Below are 15,493 nucleotides of genomic sequence, written 5' to 3' on the forward strand. Positions count from 1 at the left end.
TTGCAGCTTGCGGACCTCTTGGATGATGAACGTTTGCTTCTCTTGTGCTTGACACCGTGCTTTTTGCTTCATCGGGCGTGCATCGGGGCATACCATCAAGTGGTGCTCGATCACCTCCCTCAGGACACCAACCAAGTCAGATGCTTCCCACACAAACACGTCCTTGTTGGCCCTCAGGAAGCCAGCCAATGCCTCCTCTTGTTCCGGGGGGAGGCCAGAGCTTATGGGGAAGGTGGGGCCCGAGCCCCGCTATCGACAGGAACCTACTTCCTCTCCGCCCGGTCCTAAGAAAACAACTACTTTTCTTTGCGGACGCGACCTCCAGAGCCTCCGGGGGGCCCTGGCATCGGGGCATGAGGCCGTCACAGCCTTGTAGGAGAGCTTGAGGGCCCGGACCGCATCCTTTGTGTGTCTAGCCACCATGATAATGTCACTGTTTGTGTGGCATCTTGATGACATTGTAGCCTGGATGGGTTGCCGCGATGAACTTGGCAAGGGCCGGATACCCCAGGATGGCGTTGTACAGAAAGCTGATGCGGGCCAAGTCGAAGTTGATGAGATAGGTGCGATAGTTCGCGTGTGCGAAAGGTGACGAGCAGGCACACCTGCCCCAAGGGGGTGGTTGAGCCCTTGACCACACCCCCGAGAAGGGCTTGGTGGGCGCGAGCTGGTCGTACGGCACCTGGAGCAGATCGAAGGTTTCCACGGAGAGGATGTTTAGGCCGGCGCCGCCATCGATGATGGTCTTGGTGACCGTGACGTTGCTGATAGTAGGCATGCATAGCATGGGGAGGGCACCCGCAGTCCCGTTGTCTTGGGATGATCTCTCGAATCAAAGGTAATGCCGACATCGGGCATCTCGAGCTGCTTGATGTGGCGGCCAGAGGCAGGCGCCTATGACCCGACGATGATGCATGTGACTGCGTGGGGCGCCGGTGTCGCAGAGCGCGTGATGAACTGATCGTGGAGCTCCTCCCAATAGGATATATAGGCATCCAGGAGGCCACGAAGCCAAGATCATGGGACCTCCATGAGGGCCACGGGAAACCAGTTTGCCTTGGCCTTGTCGTCACCACCCGCTACTCGGATGGCCTGCTTGTACAACCGGAGGAACTCCTCGGGGCCTGCAGCACCCTCATACCGCGGGGGCAGCACTAGCCTAAATCTCACAGGCCACCTCACCTGGCGCAGGCCCAGAGTGAATGTCAGGCACCTCGCGTCACTCTTGTAGGCTTCGGGTGGCCATGTCTGCAGGGCAGCGCCCGCCATGGGGATAATGAGGTGAGTGCGGAGCGTGGCCGGTGAAGAGGCCAAGCTTTGACATGCCCCTACCCGGCGCACCAAATGTCGGATTTAGGGCTCCGCAGTCCCAGGAAGGTTCAAACTCTGGGGCATGTGTGAAGATCTCGACCTCTCAAGTATCAAGCTCGTCACCCTAGAGCCTAGCCTCGTTGAGTTCGCGCGAGCGAGGAAGAAGATGGACACATCAGTTTACCCAGGTTTGGTCCACCTTGCGATGTAAAATCCTACTCCTGCTTTTTGGTGGATTGGCCTCACGAGGAGGCTGGAGATGAACAAGTACAGTGGGTGAACAGCCTCGCGAGGGCTCTGGTGGTGAGGGTGGAATGGTTTTGATCCGGTCCCTCCCTACGGTGATGGCAAACCTATATTAATAGTGGCCTCGGTCCTCTTCCCTCAAAACATGGGCGAGAAGGGATCCTACAGTGGCCAATTTCAAGTGGGACAAGAAGTACATCTAATCTTGCCGAAAGGTGGTCTTCGCTTGCAAAGCTTCTGGTCGTGATGTGGCGATGGGCTCGGTGATGACATATGCCCTGCCGAGCTCATGGACTTAGTCTTATTGCACTGGAATGGAAAGCTTTGGGGGACTCCTCGGGAACCTACGTCTATCCTTGCTCCCTTAGCACCGAAAGGGAAACTGTCTCCTCTGTGCCCGTTGGCGCTCACCTGGCCATATTCGTCAAGGCTCACGTCATCGCAGCCTAGTGAGGCTGGGTACCTGCATAGAAATCTCCGCTCTTGGGAGGCAACCTGGGGAGGCCGCTCCTCTAAATGTCTTGGCACCGTTCTCCTTGTGAAGCCGAGGCGCCCGAGAGGGTCTTGTCTTGGAGGCCTTGCCGCTGGGCCGTACTAGGCCGTCGAGGGAGCCATGTCGTGGGCCGCAAGCAGGATGATCTGGGTAGCCCCGATCCCAGAACGCCGATAGAGTCCCCCTCCAGCAAGGTCCCGGGAAAGGCCCCAATATGGGATCTCACGGGAACAGAGGCTTTCGGCGGCGGAAAAGTATTTTGGTGGATGCCTCTGATGGTTTGCGAATATTTGGGAATTTATAATGCAAGAATTAGGGTTGGAGGACTCCGGAGGGGCCCACAAGCCATCAGGGAGCCCCCTAGGCCGCGCCTAGGATGCTTGTGGCCTCCTTGTGAAGCTTCTGGCCCCCAGTCCAAGTCCTACGGGTGTCTTCTGGTCCAAGAAAAATCATCGCGAAAGTTTTATTCCGTTTGGACTTCATTTGATATAACTTTTCTATAAAACTCTAAAACAAGGAAAAAACAGAAACTGGCACTAGGCTCTTGGTTAGCCCCAAAAATAATATAAATAGCATATTAATGCATAGAAAACATCCAAAACAGATAACATAACATCGTGGAACAATAGAAAAACATAGATACATCAGAGACGTATCAAGCATCCCCAAGCTTAATTCCTGCTCGTCCTTGAGTAGGTAAATGGTAAAACTGATTTTTTTATGTGGAATGCTACCTAACATATTTATCCATGTAATCTTCTTTATTGTGGCATGAATATTCAGATCCATAATATTCAAAACAAAAGTTTAATATTGACATAAAAACAATAATAGTTCAAGCATACTAATAAAGCAATCATGTCTTCTCAAATAACATGGCCAAAGAAATTATCCCTACAAAATCATATAGCTTGGCTATGCTCCATCTTCATCACACAAAGTATTTCATCATGCACAACCCCGATGACAAGCCAAGCAATTGTTTCATACTTTTGGAGTTCTCAAACTTTTCCAACTTTCACGCAATACATGAGCGTGAGCCGTGGATATAGCACTGTAGGTGGAATATAATATGGTGATTGTGGAGAAGACAAAAAGAAGGAGAAAGTCTCACATGAACTAGGCATATTAACGGGCTATGGAGATGCCCATCAATAGATATCAATCTGAGTGAGTAGGGATTGCCATTCAACGGATGCACTAGAGCTATAAGTGTATGAAAGCTCAAAAGAAACTAAGTGGGTGTGCATCCAACTCGGATGCTCACGAAGACCTAGGGCAATTTGAGGAAGCCCGTCATTGGAATATACAAGCCAAGTTCTATAATGAAAAACTCCCACTAGTATATGAAGGTGACAAAATAGGAGACTCTCTATCATGAAGAACATGGTGCTACTTTGAAGCACAAGTGTGGAAAAAGGATAGTAACATTGCCCCCTCTCTCTTTTTTGTTTGGGCATCTTTGGCCTCTTTTGTTTTTTATAATGTCCGGAGACTCAGCCCAACTTGTGAGGGAATCATAGCTTCCATCATCCTTTCCTCACATGGGACAATCCTCTAATAGTGATGATCATCACACTTTTATTTACTTACAACTCAGGAATTACAACTCGATACTAGAAAAAATATGACTCTATATGATTGCCTCCGGTGGTGTACCAGGATGTGCAATTATCAAGAGTGACATGTATAAAAAATATGAATGGTGGCCAAGCCACAAATACTATGCCAACTACATGATCATGCAAAGCAATATGACAATGATGGTATGTTTCATAATAAACGGAACGGTGGAAGTTGCATGGAAATATATCTCGGAATGGCTATGGAAATGCCATAATAGGTAGGTATAGTGGCTATTTTGAGGAAGGGTATATGGTGGGTTTAATGCACCGGCGAAAGTTGCGCTGTACTCGAGAGTCTAGCAATGGTGGAAGGGTGAGAGTGCGTATAATCCATGGACTCAACATTAGTCATAAAGAACTCACATACTTATCGCAAAAATTTATTAGTAATAGAAACAAAGTACTACATGCACGCTCCTAGGGGAGAGGTTGGTATGAGTTAACCATCGCACACTCCCGAACTCCACACAAAGGATGACAATCAAAAACTAAATGATGCTCGAACTTCATCACATAACGGGTCACCATGCGTGCATGCTACAGGAATCACAAACTTTGACACAAGTATTTCTACCAATCCACAATTACTCACTAGCATGACTCTAATATAACCATCTTTATATCTCAAAACAATATGCAAGGAATGAAACTTCTCATAGTATTCAATGCTCTTTATATGAAAGTTTTTATTATATCCCTCTTGGATGCCCATCATATTAGGACTAAATTCATAGCCTAAGAAAATTCCCTTGATGTTTAAGGACTCTCAAAATATTATAAGTGAAGAATGAGAGTTCAATAATTTCTATAAAATAAAGCCACCGCCGTGCTCTAAAAAGATATAAGTGAAGGACTAGAGAAAACTGCCTAGCTCGAAAGATATAGTGAAGCACATAGAGTATTCTAATAAATTCGCAACTAATGTGTGTCCCTCTCAAAAGGTGTTGATAGCAAGGATGATTGTGGCAAACTAAAAAGCTAAGACTCCTATCATACAAGAAGCTCCAAGCAAAACACATATCATGTGGTGAATAAAAGTATAGCCTCAAGTAAATTTATCGATGGAACGGAGATGAAAGAGGGGATGCCATCCGGGGCATCCCCAAGCTTAGATGCTTGGTTGTCCTTCTTGGGGTGCCTTGGGCATCCCCAAGCTTAGGCTCTTGCAAATCCTTATTCCATAGTCCATCAAATCTTTACCCAAAACTAGAAAACTTCACAACACAAAACTTAGCAGAAAACTCGTGAGATTCGTTAGTATAATAAAATAAATCACCACTTTAGGAACTATTGTGAAATCATTATAAATTTATATTGGTGTAACATCTACTGTATTCCAACTTCTCCATTGTTCATACCCCCGATACTACACATAGAAACAAGCAAACAACACATAGAAAATAGAATCTGTCAAAAATAGAATAGTTTGTAGCAATCTGGAAACTTCGTATACTTGTGTAACTCGAAAAATTCTGAAAACTTAGGACAATCTAGGAAATTCGTATATCAATCTTGTGTAAAAAAATCGGATCAAAAGCATGTTTCTGTGCCTTTTTTAAATTCTGTCAATGAGCGCAAAAGTTTCTGTTTTTCAGCAAGATCAAATCAACTATCACCGTAGACCATCCCAGAAGTCTTACTTGGCTCAAAAACTAATTAAAACAACAAAACACAATTACTATAGAAGTAATAATGTGTAAGCTAATAAAGAAAGAAAATAAAAATATTCGGTTGTCTCCCAACAAGCGCTTTTCTTTAAAGCCTTTTAGCTAGGCATTGATAATTTTAATGATGCTCACATGAAAGATAGCAATTGAAACATGAAGAGAGCATCATGTTGTTATGACCGACATCCACTATAGCCGGAGAAGGCCTCATGGCGCAGGTAGTTAGGGGCCCAGCCCAAGTTATCTTGTTGTGTTAGGGGCTTAACCCAATTATATTATTATGAGGATTATATAAACTCATGTAAGGACCCGTTTTGAGATTAAGCAGAAGAAATCATATTTTCTCGGGTTCCTCAAGGGAGTCGGGAGACCTAACCCTAGCCGCCAGCCCCTGCGCCTTCTCTCCCTTTCACGCACGCGACGACGGCGCCCCAGCGCCGACGGCCTCGCCTTCCTCCACTCCAACCTCCCTTCCACCCCTATAACCTGAGAGCTCGTCTTGGTAGGGACCCGGTTCCTACCAATCTGGTATCAGGTGTCTCAGGCTCGATCATGTCTGCCCCGTCGCCCACCCCTCCCTTCTACTTTCGACCGCCACTACGTCACCGATGACTACCGTGGCCGGTACGCAGTCCCTCATTGGGCCACACTCCTCCGCCGCCGGGACGTCACCCACGGCCATCCCCGCCGTTCTCACCCTGGAGGAGATGTCGGCAGCGCTCCGTGACCTCACCCAGGCAGTCCAGGGCATCTGCCTCTTCCTCGCGGGGCCCTACAGGCCGCAGCCGGCTGCTCCTATCGCCGCCATCATCGGGCCGCCGCATCGCCCATGGCAACTGCCACCACCAGCAACCTCCGTCGCCCTCGCTGTGCCGCTGCTGTAGCAGCTGCAGCTGCTGCCACCACCACCAGCCACCTCCGGGACGGCCCTTCCGACGACGGCGCCCGGGGTGCCCATCCACCAAGTGCGGTTCCCCCTATCACCGTCTCCGCTACCGGCCTGGCTGGCCGGATCCTCCCCACCGTTCTACACGATGTCCCCGGGTCATCCGCACGTTCCGTCTCCGTCGGTGCCGCCTCTGTAGTTCGGCGGGCCCTCGAGCTCCGCCGACCCCTATGACGGTGTGGACGGGGCCGTATTTCAATCAGTGTGACCAGTTTTTTAGGGGCCAGCGCACGCTAGCATCTGACCACACTTGGCTTGCTTCCTATCACCTCCGGGGCGCAACGCAGATGTGGTATTACGCCCTCGAACAAGATGAGGGCGGCATGCCTCCATGCGAATGCTTCCGCGAGCTATGCCTCTTGCATTTCGGGCCGCCAATTCACCGGAGCAGCCTGGCGGAGCTTGGGCGTTTTCCTTTCACTTCCACTGTGCAAGACTTTGTCGACCACTTCCAGACCCTGGCTTGCCACGCACCCGGCGTCACAGCTCGCCAGCGAGCCGAGCTGTTTGTTGGCAGGCTACTGGATCATATCTGCATGGACGTGGAGATGTGCAGGCAACAGGACCACCAGACGGCCATGTATTACGCCCGCGCTTCGAGCTATGCGCAGTGGCCATGCAGCACGCACTTCCGGCTCAGGGCGCCTGCCAGCACGCCTGCCCACCACTGACGCCACCAGCGCCGGGGCGTCCTGCCCAGGCTCTCGAGGCGTCTGATGCCCCAGCTGCACCTTGTCCGTTCCGTCGGCTCACCCCGGCTAAACAGCTCGAGCGTCGTCGTCAGGGGCTGTGCTACAACTGCCACGAGCCCTATGTGTTGGGCCATGTCTGCCAGCGGCTGTTCTACTTGGAGGCTGCAGACTACGTCGAGGAGGACACTACCGCCAAGGGGCTCGACGCCCTGCCCCCCCAGTTGCCGCAGAGGCCGCGCCGGCCCCTGCCCCGGCGACTGCACTCTGACCTCCCTCCATGCCCTAGCGGGCATACGAGTGGATAAGACTATGTTGCTAGCGGTGACGATCAACAGAGAGCGCCACCTAGCCCTGCTAGATACGGGCTCCACGCATAACTTTCTGCCCGCGTTACCATGCCCCGCTTGGCGCTCCAGCCGACGGGCGGCGAGCACCTACGGGCTACCGTCCCTAACGGTGACTGCCTCCACTGTCACAGGATTGCACAGCATGTCCCCATCAGCGTCGGCGACAAGCACTTCACCATCACGTGCATCGGCATTGACTTGGGCTGCTTCGACTTCATCCTCGGCATCGACTTTTGTGGACCTTCGGTCCCATCCTATGGGACTTGGACGCTATGATGATGGTCTTCTGGTGCATGGGTCACCGCACCCGGTGGGAGGGCGCGGGCGGCCCTCCATCCGTGGCGCCCCATCCATAGTTGGGGATGGCCGGCTCTTGGAAAGGCGATGACAGCGACAGTGAGCACTTTTTCCACGACGGCGGCGATTGTCGCGGTGGCACCCTCCATGGTGAACTTGCCCTTGGCGACGGCCGCGAAGCCTCCGCCAGCAGCGGCGCCTCCCCTGGGAAGAGCACGAGCGATGATGACTAGGACGTGCCGCCACACCCAAACCAAGAAGGAGGGCGAGACGCCACGCCGTCGGGGCCTCATCAAGGAGCAGGAGGACTCTGACTGATCATGGGCAGCACCAGAGCCGGGCCTCGGGAACGGTGCTCCTCCTGAGGCCACTCCATTTGTTTGTTTTCTGCTTCCTGCATCCAGAAACATGAAGAGCCCCTCGGGGCGTGTAAGGAACTATGGTGCTTGCGCCTTTTTATGGTTGTTTCTTGCGTGTACTCTAGCATCTACGCGGTTACTAATTGAAAGATTCCTGCCTAGCATAATTAGGATAACTTAGCTCGGTGTGCTCGCGACCCTTTATAGGTCCGTGCGTCATGGGGGCATGCTCCTCTGGAGCCTTGACCTTGGGTACACCCCTGAGGTCCCGAGGAGGACCTCGTGAGGATTTGGGGCCTCCGGAGACGCCTCCGCTAGGTGTTGAACCTCTCGTGGATATAGGTGGCGCTTGGCGTGAGGTTCCCTGATAGCGAGTTAAGCCACGACTACGTTTTCTCCAGCCGCCCCTTCTTGGCGCCCATCCTACGCTAGAGCCCCCGAGCGAGGTTCGATCGCCACTAGTTCGCCGGGTCGCGATGCCCGGTGTAGCCAGGAGATGAAATCTCCTGACGCCTGGGGCCAAGGACCACACTTGCTTGTTGGCTTGCTCAAGAGCGTCGCGCGAGGATTCGAACACCAAAGCCTTGGCTAGGTGTGTGCGTGGGCTGACCCGCAGCCGTTGTGGCAACGTTGCCGGGTATGCCTCAAGTGCAACACCGTGCCGAGCCCCCGCTCGCGAGGCATGAGGAAGCGAACAATGGGCCACTATTAATTCCTCCGAAACATGGTTCAAGAGGATAACACCGCAAGAATAAAAAATCCTAACCCCCCATTCGAATAAAGACACGGAAACTTCAAACTTCATTCCAAGAAATAGCAAATTTTTGGTTACAAGAGAAAGGAAAGATCATCCGCGTCCGGCACCTAGCCAGTCTTCCCACTAGCGTGGAGCATGGGGCCTCCACTTGGTGTGGGCATAATCGTTGTTTGACCATGTTGTTCGCCAGCGAGGAGCATGGGGCTTCCACTTGGACGTGGGTGGGAGCCACCGTGAGGCCCAAGGGCGGCGCTCAGGAGACTCCGGGGTGTGTACAACTCCACTCATTATTACGTGAGTGTCATGGGTAGAACTAGCAAAGATGTTGGATTTTCCGGGCCTTCTGGATGGGGTCTCCATCCTACGTCTCCAGGCATACAGCGCCGGGCCTGGAGACATGGGCGATCTTGAACGGGCCCTCCCACATGGGCGAGAGCTTGTGGACGTCCTCTCGGGAGAGGACCCGCCTCAAGACGAGGTCTCCGACCTCGAGGGTCCACGAGCGGGTGTTGCGGCAATGGTAGCCCCGCAGCGTCTGCTGGTACCTCGATGCACGGAGCGAGGCCTAGTGGCGGGCCTCCTCCCCGAACACGAGATATGTTCCCCGCGAGGCATCCTAATGTGCCTCGTCAAATCCCGTGACTCACGGGGATCGATGCTTGACCTCGTGTGGGAGGACCACCTCAGCTGCATAGACGAGGAAGAACGGGGTCTCACCGGTGGGCTTAGTCGTGCTACCTCTTGAGCTTGCGTTGGTTTTCCCTTGAAGGGGACAGGGTGATGCAGCAAAGTTTCGTAAGTATTTCAATTAGTTTTGAGAACCAAGGTGTCAATCCAGTAGGAGACAAGGCGACAAGCCACCGAATACCTGCACAAACAAACACCAAATTGCAAGCAACGCGACAAAGGGGTTGCCAACCCCTTCATGGTTATTCGCAAAGTGAGATCTGATAGAGATGGATAAACGGTAAAGTAATATTTTTGGTTTATGGAACAGAAAGTAAAAGATTGCAAAAGAATGTAAATAGGAAACTAGAATTGTACATCGGAAACTTATATGATGGAAAATAGACCTGGGGGCATAGGTTTCATTAGAGGCTTCTCTCAAGAAAGAATTATTACGGTGGGTGAACAAATTCTGCCAAGCAATTGATAGAAAAGCCCAAAGTTATGATGATATCTAAGGCAATGATCATGAATATAGGCATCACATCCGTGTCAATTAGACCGAAACGATTCTGCATCTACTAATATTACTCCACACATCGACCGACTCCTGCCTACATCTAGACTATTAAGTTCATAAGAACAGAGTAACGCATTAAGTAAGATGACATTATGTAGCGGGATTAACTCAAGCAATATGATGAAAACCCCATCTTGTTATCCTCGATGACAACAATACAAAACATGCCTTGCTGCCCCTACTGTCATTGGGAAAGGACACCGCAAGATTGAACCCAAAGCTCAGCACTTCTCCCATTGCAAGAAAAACCAATCTAGTTGGCCAAACAAAATCGATAGTTCGAAGAGACTTGCAAATATATCAAATCATGCATAAAAGAATTTAGAGAATATTCAAATATTATTTATAGTTAAGCTGATCATAAATCCGCAATTCATCAGATCCCGGCAAACACACCGCAAAAGAGTATTACAATGAATAATTCTCCAAGAACGTTGAGAAGAACATGGTATTGAGAATCAAAGAGAGAGAAAAAGCCATCTAGCTACTAGCTATGGACCCGTAGGTCTATGGTAAACTACTCACCCTTCATCGGAGAGGCAATGGTGTTGATGTAGAAGCCCTCCGTGATCGAATCCCCCTCCAGTAGGATGCCGGAAAAGGCCCCAAGATGGTATCTCATAGGTACAGAAGGTTTCGGCGGTGGAAAAGTCGTTTCGTGGCTCGCCTGGAAGTTTTCAGGGTATGAGAGTATATATAGGAGGAAGATCTAGGTCAGGAGGCCACCGAGGGGCCCACAAGGTTGGGGGCGCGCCCTCCACCCTTGTGGCCGCCTTGTGGCTCTTCCGACTTGCACTACAAGTCTCATGCGTGTGTTCTGGTCCAAGAAAGATCATCGCGAAAGTTTTATTCTGTTTGGACTCCGTTTGGTATTCCTTTTCTGTGAAACTCTAAAACAAGGAAAAGAAAGAAACTGGCACTGGCTCTAGGTTAATGGGTTAGTCCCAAAAATCATATAAAGTATCATATTAATGCATATAAAACATCCAAAACAGATAATATAATAGCATCGAACAATCAAAAATTATAGATTGTTGGAGACGTATCAAGCATCCCCAAGCTTAATTCCTGCTCGTCCTCGAGTAGGTAAATGATAAAAATAGATTTTTTTTATGTGGAATGCTACCTAACATATTTATCCATGTAATTCTCTTTATTGTGGCATGAATGTTCAGATCCGTAAGATTCAAAACAAAAGTTTAATATTGACATAAAAACAATAATACTTCAAGCATAATAACAAATAATTATGTCTTCTCGAAATTACATGGCCAAAGAAAGCTTATGCCTACAAAATCATACAGTCTGGCTATGCTCCATCTTGATCACACAAAATATTTAAATCATGCACAACCCCGATGACAAGCCAAGGAATTGTTTCATACTTTTGATGGTCTAAAAGTTTTTCAACTTTCACGCAATACATGAGCATGAGCCATGGACATAGCACTATAGGTTGAATTGACGGTGGTTGTGGAGAAGACAAAAAGAAGGAGATAGTCTCACATCAACTAGGCGTATCAACGGTCTTTGGAGGTGCCCATTTATAGATATCAATGTGAGCGAGTAGGGATTTCCATGCAACGAATGCACTAGAGCTATAAGTTTATGAAAGCTCAACAAGAAAACTAAGTGGGTGTGCATCCAACTCGCTTCCTCACTGTCGGCGTTCTGGGAACGGGGGTCCCAGACTTGCCTGCCTGCAGCCCGCAGCATGGCTCCACAAGCGGCACTGTACGACCCATCTTCACCAGCAAACATCCAAGACCCTCGCAAGGGGCCAAGCCTCGGAAGGCGGACGACGCAAGACCTCCCACTACTAGAAAAAAGGCTGATAGTGGCACACCAGTTTTTGCTATTAATGGCGCACTATAGGTGCACCACTATAAACACGCCACTAGTAACAAATAGTAATGGCGCACCTCTGGTGCGCCATTAGTATCCCAGATAATAGTGGCGCACCACATAGTGTGCCATTACTATCTGACTTAGTAATGGCGCACCACATAGAAGTGCGCCATTACTAACAATTTTTTTTCAAATTCTTTTTCAGAATTTTTTTTAGATTTTTTTTCCTTTTTTTCTTAATCTCGGGTCAGTATGGCTTAATCTCGGGTCAATATGCTTAATCTCAAGTCAAATTGCACTCTGTGGTCAAACTTCCCCGAAAGCCACCCATCCTCACACTACTCGAGCCCCAGCACGCTTAACTTGTGAGTTCTATCCAACCCTAGCACCAGCTCACTTAACAAGCACTTGTTGATATATCTATCATATCAATCCTATTAAACCTTGTTGATGTCTAGGACTTTGTTCATGTTCATTAGTGTGATGAAATTTTGAAAAAATATTTCAAACTTCCCGGTCATATTACGTATCATATTTTGAACATTTTTCCAAAAAATAAAATTCAAAACCAATTTTTTTTCTATTACTAGTGGCGCAACTAGCAAATTGTGCGCCATTACTTAGTTTGAATTTTTTTTCCATTTTCCCCCCTCTAGATCTTAATAGCCCCGTATCTTTTATTCTGTTAGGTTTTGGGGGATTCTGAAAATCTTCAACGGGGTTCCCCCAATTGAATTCGGATGTAACTTTTCGAGTAGATGATTTTTCATATAAAAACTTTTTAATCCGAGTTCGTATGAAAAAGTTATGCCCATTTTACTAAATTCCAGAGAGATTTTGCAAATAAAGTCGAAATTCATATTTGTAAATTTTCCCAACAACTAGAACACATATCACATGAGAAACTTATTTTCTTTTATTTTTTTTGACATTTCCATCATTTTCTTTTATTATTTTTAAAACTGAAAAGGCGGCCCACAGGGGGGGTGCATTTAGTAATGGCACACCTTCACAAAGTGCGCCATTACTATGTGTATGACTTGGTCAAACCTTGGTCAAAGTTAGTAATGGCGCACTTTGTATAGGTGTACCATTACTAAGTTTGACATAATAATGGCGCACCTATGCAAAGTCGCCATTACTAAGTTTGACCAAGGTTTGACCCAGTCATACACATAGTTATGACGCACTTTGTAAAGGCGCACCATTACAATGTCAACTTAGTAATGGCGCACCTATACAAAGTGCGCCATTACTATGTGTATGACTGGGTCAAACCTTGGTCAAACTTAGTAATGGCGCACTTTTCACCTGGTGCGCCATTACTGTTTTGGTTACTGATGGCGCACCTACACATGGGGCGCCATTACACGCACCACATGTATAGTGCGCCGCTAGTGTCCATATTGGCTATAGTTGTTTTTCTAGTAGTGTCCTCAGGGGCGGCCTCACCAGGCTGGCTCGTGAGGGGCGGAGAGATCAAGGCGAGGGGCACCTCGCGAGGTTTCTGTGACGCAAGCCATGACGCCTGGGGCCAGGCGGACGCCAGCGCGCGTAGTGTCCTTGTTTCCTCTTTGGTGCTAAAGGGCAAGCGCAGACGAGGAGTGCCGAGGCATCAGGAAAAGGTTTCCATATCGTTGCAACAAGACCAAGACCAGTAGGACGGCAGGACGGAGGTCACCGTGGAGCCCAAGACGGCGTCACCACCAGAGCCTTTGGCAGGCGAAGACTACTTTTGTCAGGATAGCTTGTACTAGCTGTCTTCCTTCGAATTTGGCCATTGTGGGATCCCTTCCCGCTCAATATTTGGGAAGAGGACAAGGGCCTCTATAAGTAGGACTCGCCACCACCGTAGCGATGCATCTAATCTTGGACTAGATACATTCCACCTAGGCCGCCAGACAAGTTCGCCAAGCACAAAAACACCTCTCCTCACGAGGTTGTTCTTCCCTTTTAACTGTTCTTCGTCAGCCAAAGAGGCAATCCACCACACCACACTGGAGTAGGGTATTACACCACAACGGTGGCCCGAACCAGTATAAATAATGTGTCTCATGTTCTTTGGGTTCATTGAGCTATGCTGCGAGATCGTAGAGTATGCGAGGTAGAGAGGGGGAGAAATCTTTGTGCGCACCCCAGTGTTCGAACGTCAAGGGTTTTGCCGAAACCCGAAATCTGACATTTGACGCGCCAGGTAGGGGTGCGCCAGAGCTTCTCTTCCCCCGGTTGATCCGCCAACGTCCTGTGGGTCCGATGTCCGGCGACCCAAGGACCAACGTCGACGGCTGGGCGGCTTGACCGGCCCGGGCAGCGCCGTCCACCCTAGAAGACCTCAACCCAGCGCCCCAGGCGGCACGCGCACAGCCAAGCGCCGCGGGGTGCGGGTGGCGCAGTCAAACGCCATCCATCCTCACTCCATGATAAGTGCGGGCGGCCGCAAGGGCCTCAAGCCACGCCGCGGCCACAACGCCGCACACCCGATAGGAACAAGCAAACATAAGGGTCGCACTCACGGCGGCTCGGGAGCTGCTGCGATGCCGACTGATAGAGAGCGGCCGGGACACATTGCTGGAGCGCGTAGCCGAGCTACTGGATGTCGCGGCCTCTGGAGCACCGCCCTTCTGTTCCTTGCTCACGCCCCAGGCCACGACCGGATCGCATGGCGGGCCTCATGGCGCCCGCGCACCCCCAGGAGTGTCAGGAGGCTTCATCGACACCGGCGCGACCAGAAGCACTGGGCGCCCACTCGCGCCCGCGCCACCTCCGATAGGCACGGGCACAAGCGTTTCCACCCGCGGCCCCGGCGGAATGCCGCCCTACCATCCTCAGGGCGGAGCGACGTGGAGCGTGGGCACTTTGGTGAGGTCTTTGGGGCGGCGGCCTCGGAGACCTACGGGCCCCGCATGATAGACCAGGAGTATGCGCTGGAAGATGACCCTGGCTTGTTCCTCGAGCAGGGCTGGGAGGATGAGGCGCTGGAAGCTAAGGCATTCCAAGAGCCCCCCGAGCGCGCAGTGAACCTCACCAACCATGCTAACGACGATAGCTACAGGGTACCACTAATCTCTCAGGAGCAAGCTTATGCTAACCATGGGTCGCAGGAGGATCAGGTCACAACAGCGGACGGCGGCCCCAGCTCAACGGCCTCCCTCCCACCAGGAGGAGTGCACTGGGGGGCTGCAGGGGAGAGGCCGGGAGCCAGGTCCCTCCACGCATCGCATGAAGCAAGGCGCCCCCAGAGGTAGGCCCTTTGTCGGGGAGGTGCGGATGAGCCTTCCCCCGGCAGAGGACCCGTGGTCGCCGAGGGCGCCGCTCATGTCCCCTTTGCCCCTTGGCTTCATCCTGGTCTCCGGTCGAACCAATGGTGGTCGAGGGCGGCGCAAGGTGGGGCCCTCTTCTAGCGATATAAAGTAAGGCTCACGCCTGTGAAGATCTCTGCTCGTGACACTCTCACGTAATAATGAGTGGGGTTGTACATGCCCCGCAGTCTTAGGAGCGCCGCTTTCGGGCCTCGGGGGCTCCCTCCCACGCCTAGTGGCAGCACTTAGCTCCGCGCTGATGAGAAGACAAGAAGACTAGACTAGGTGCCGGACGCGGCCATTTACTCTTAACCTCTTTTCTGTAGACCTGTTTCTGGCTTTGGATTTAAGTTGAAGTTG

The 15,493-nt window shown here is 50.6% G+C and overlaps 1 protein-coding gene across 1 annotated transcript; it reads right to left on the reverse strand.

The window, feature by feature from the left end:
* Positions 1-430: 430 nt before the first annotated feature.
* LOC147975475 (uncharacterized) lies at positions 431-778 on the reverse strand. Its single transcript, XM_087520440.1, has one exon. It carries the CDS (start codon positions 776-778, stop codon positions 431-433), a length of 348 nt encoding a protein of 115 aa, XP_087376566.1.
* Between the last annotated feature and the right edge of the window lie 14,715 nt (positions 779-15,493).

This window comes from Triticum urartu, chromosome 4A, assembly GCF_056163025.1.
Source record: "Triticum urartu cultivar PI428250 chromosome 4A, HENAU_Tu73, whole genome shotgun sequence".
Lineage (NCBI taxonomy): Eukaryota > Viridiplantae > Streptophyta > Magnoliopsida > Poales > Poaceae > Triticum > Triticum urartu.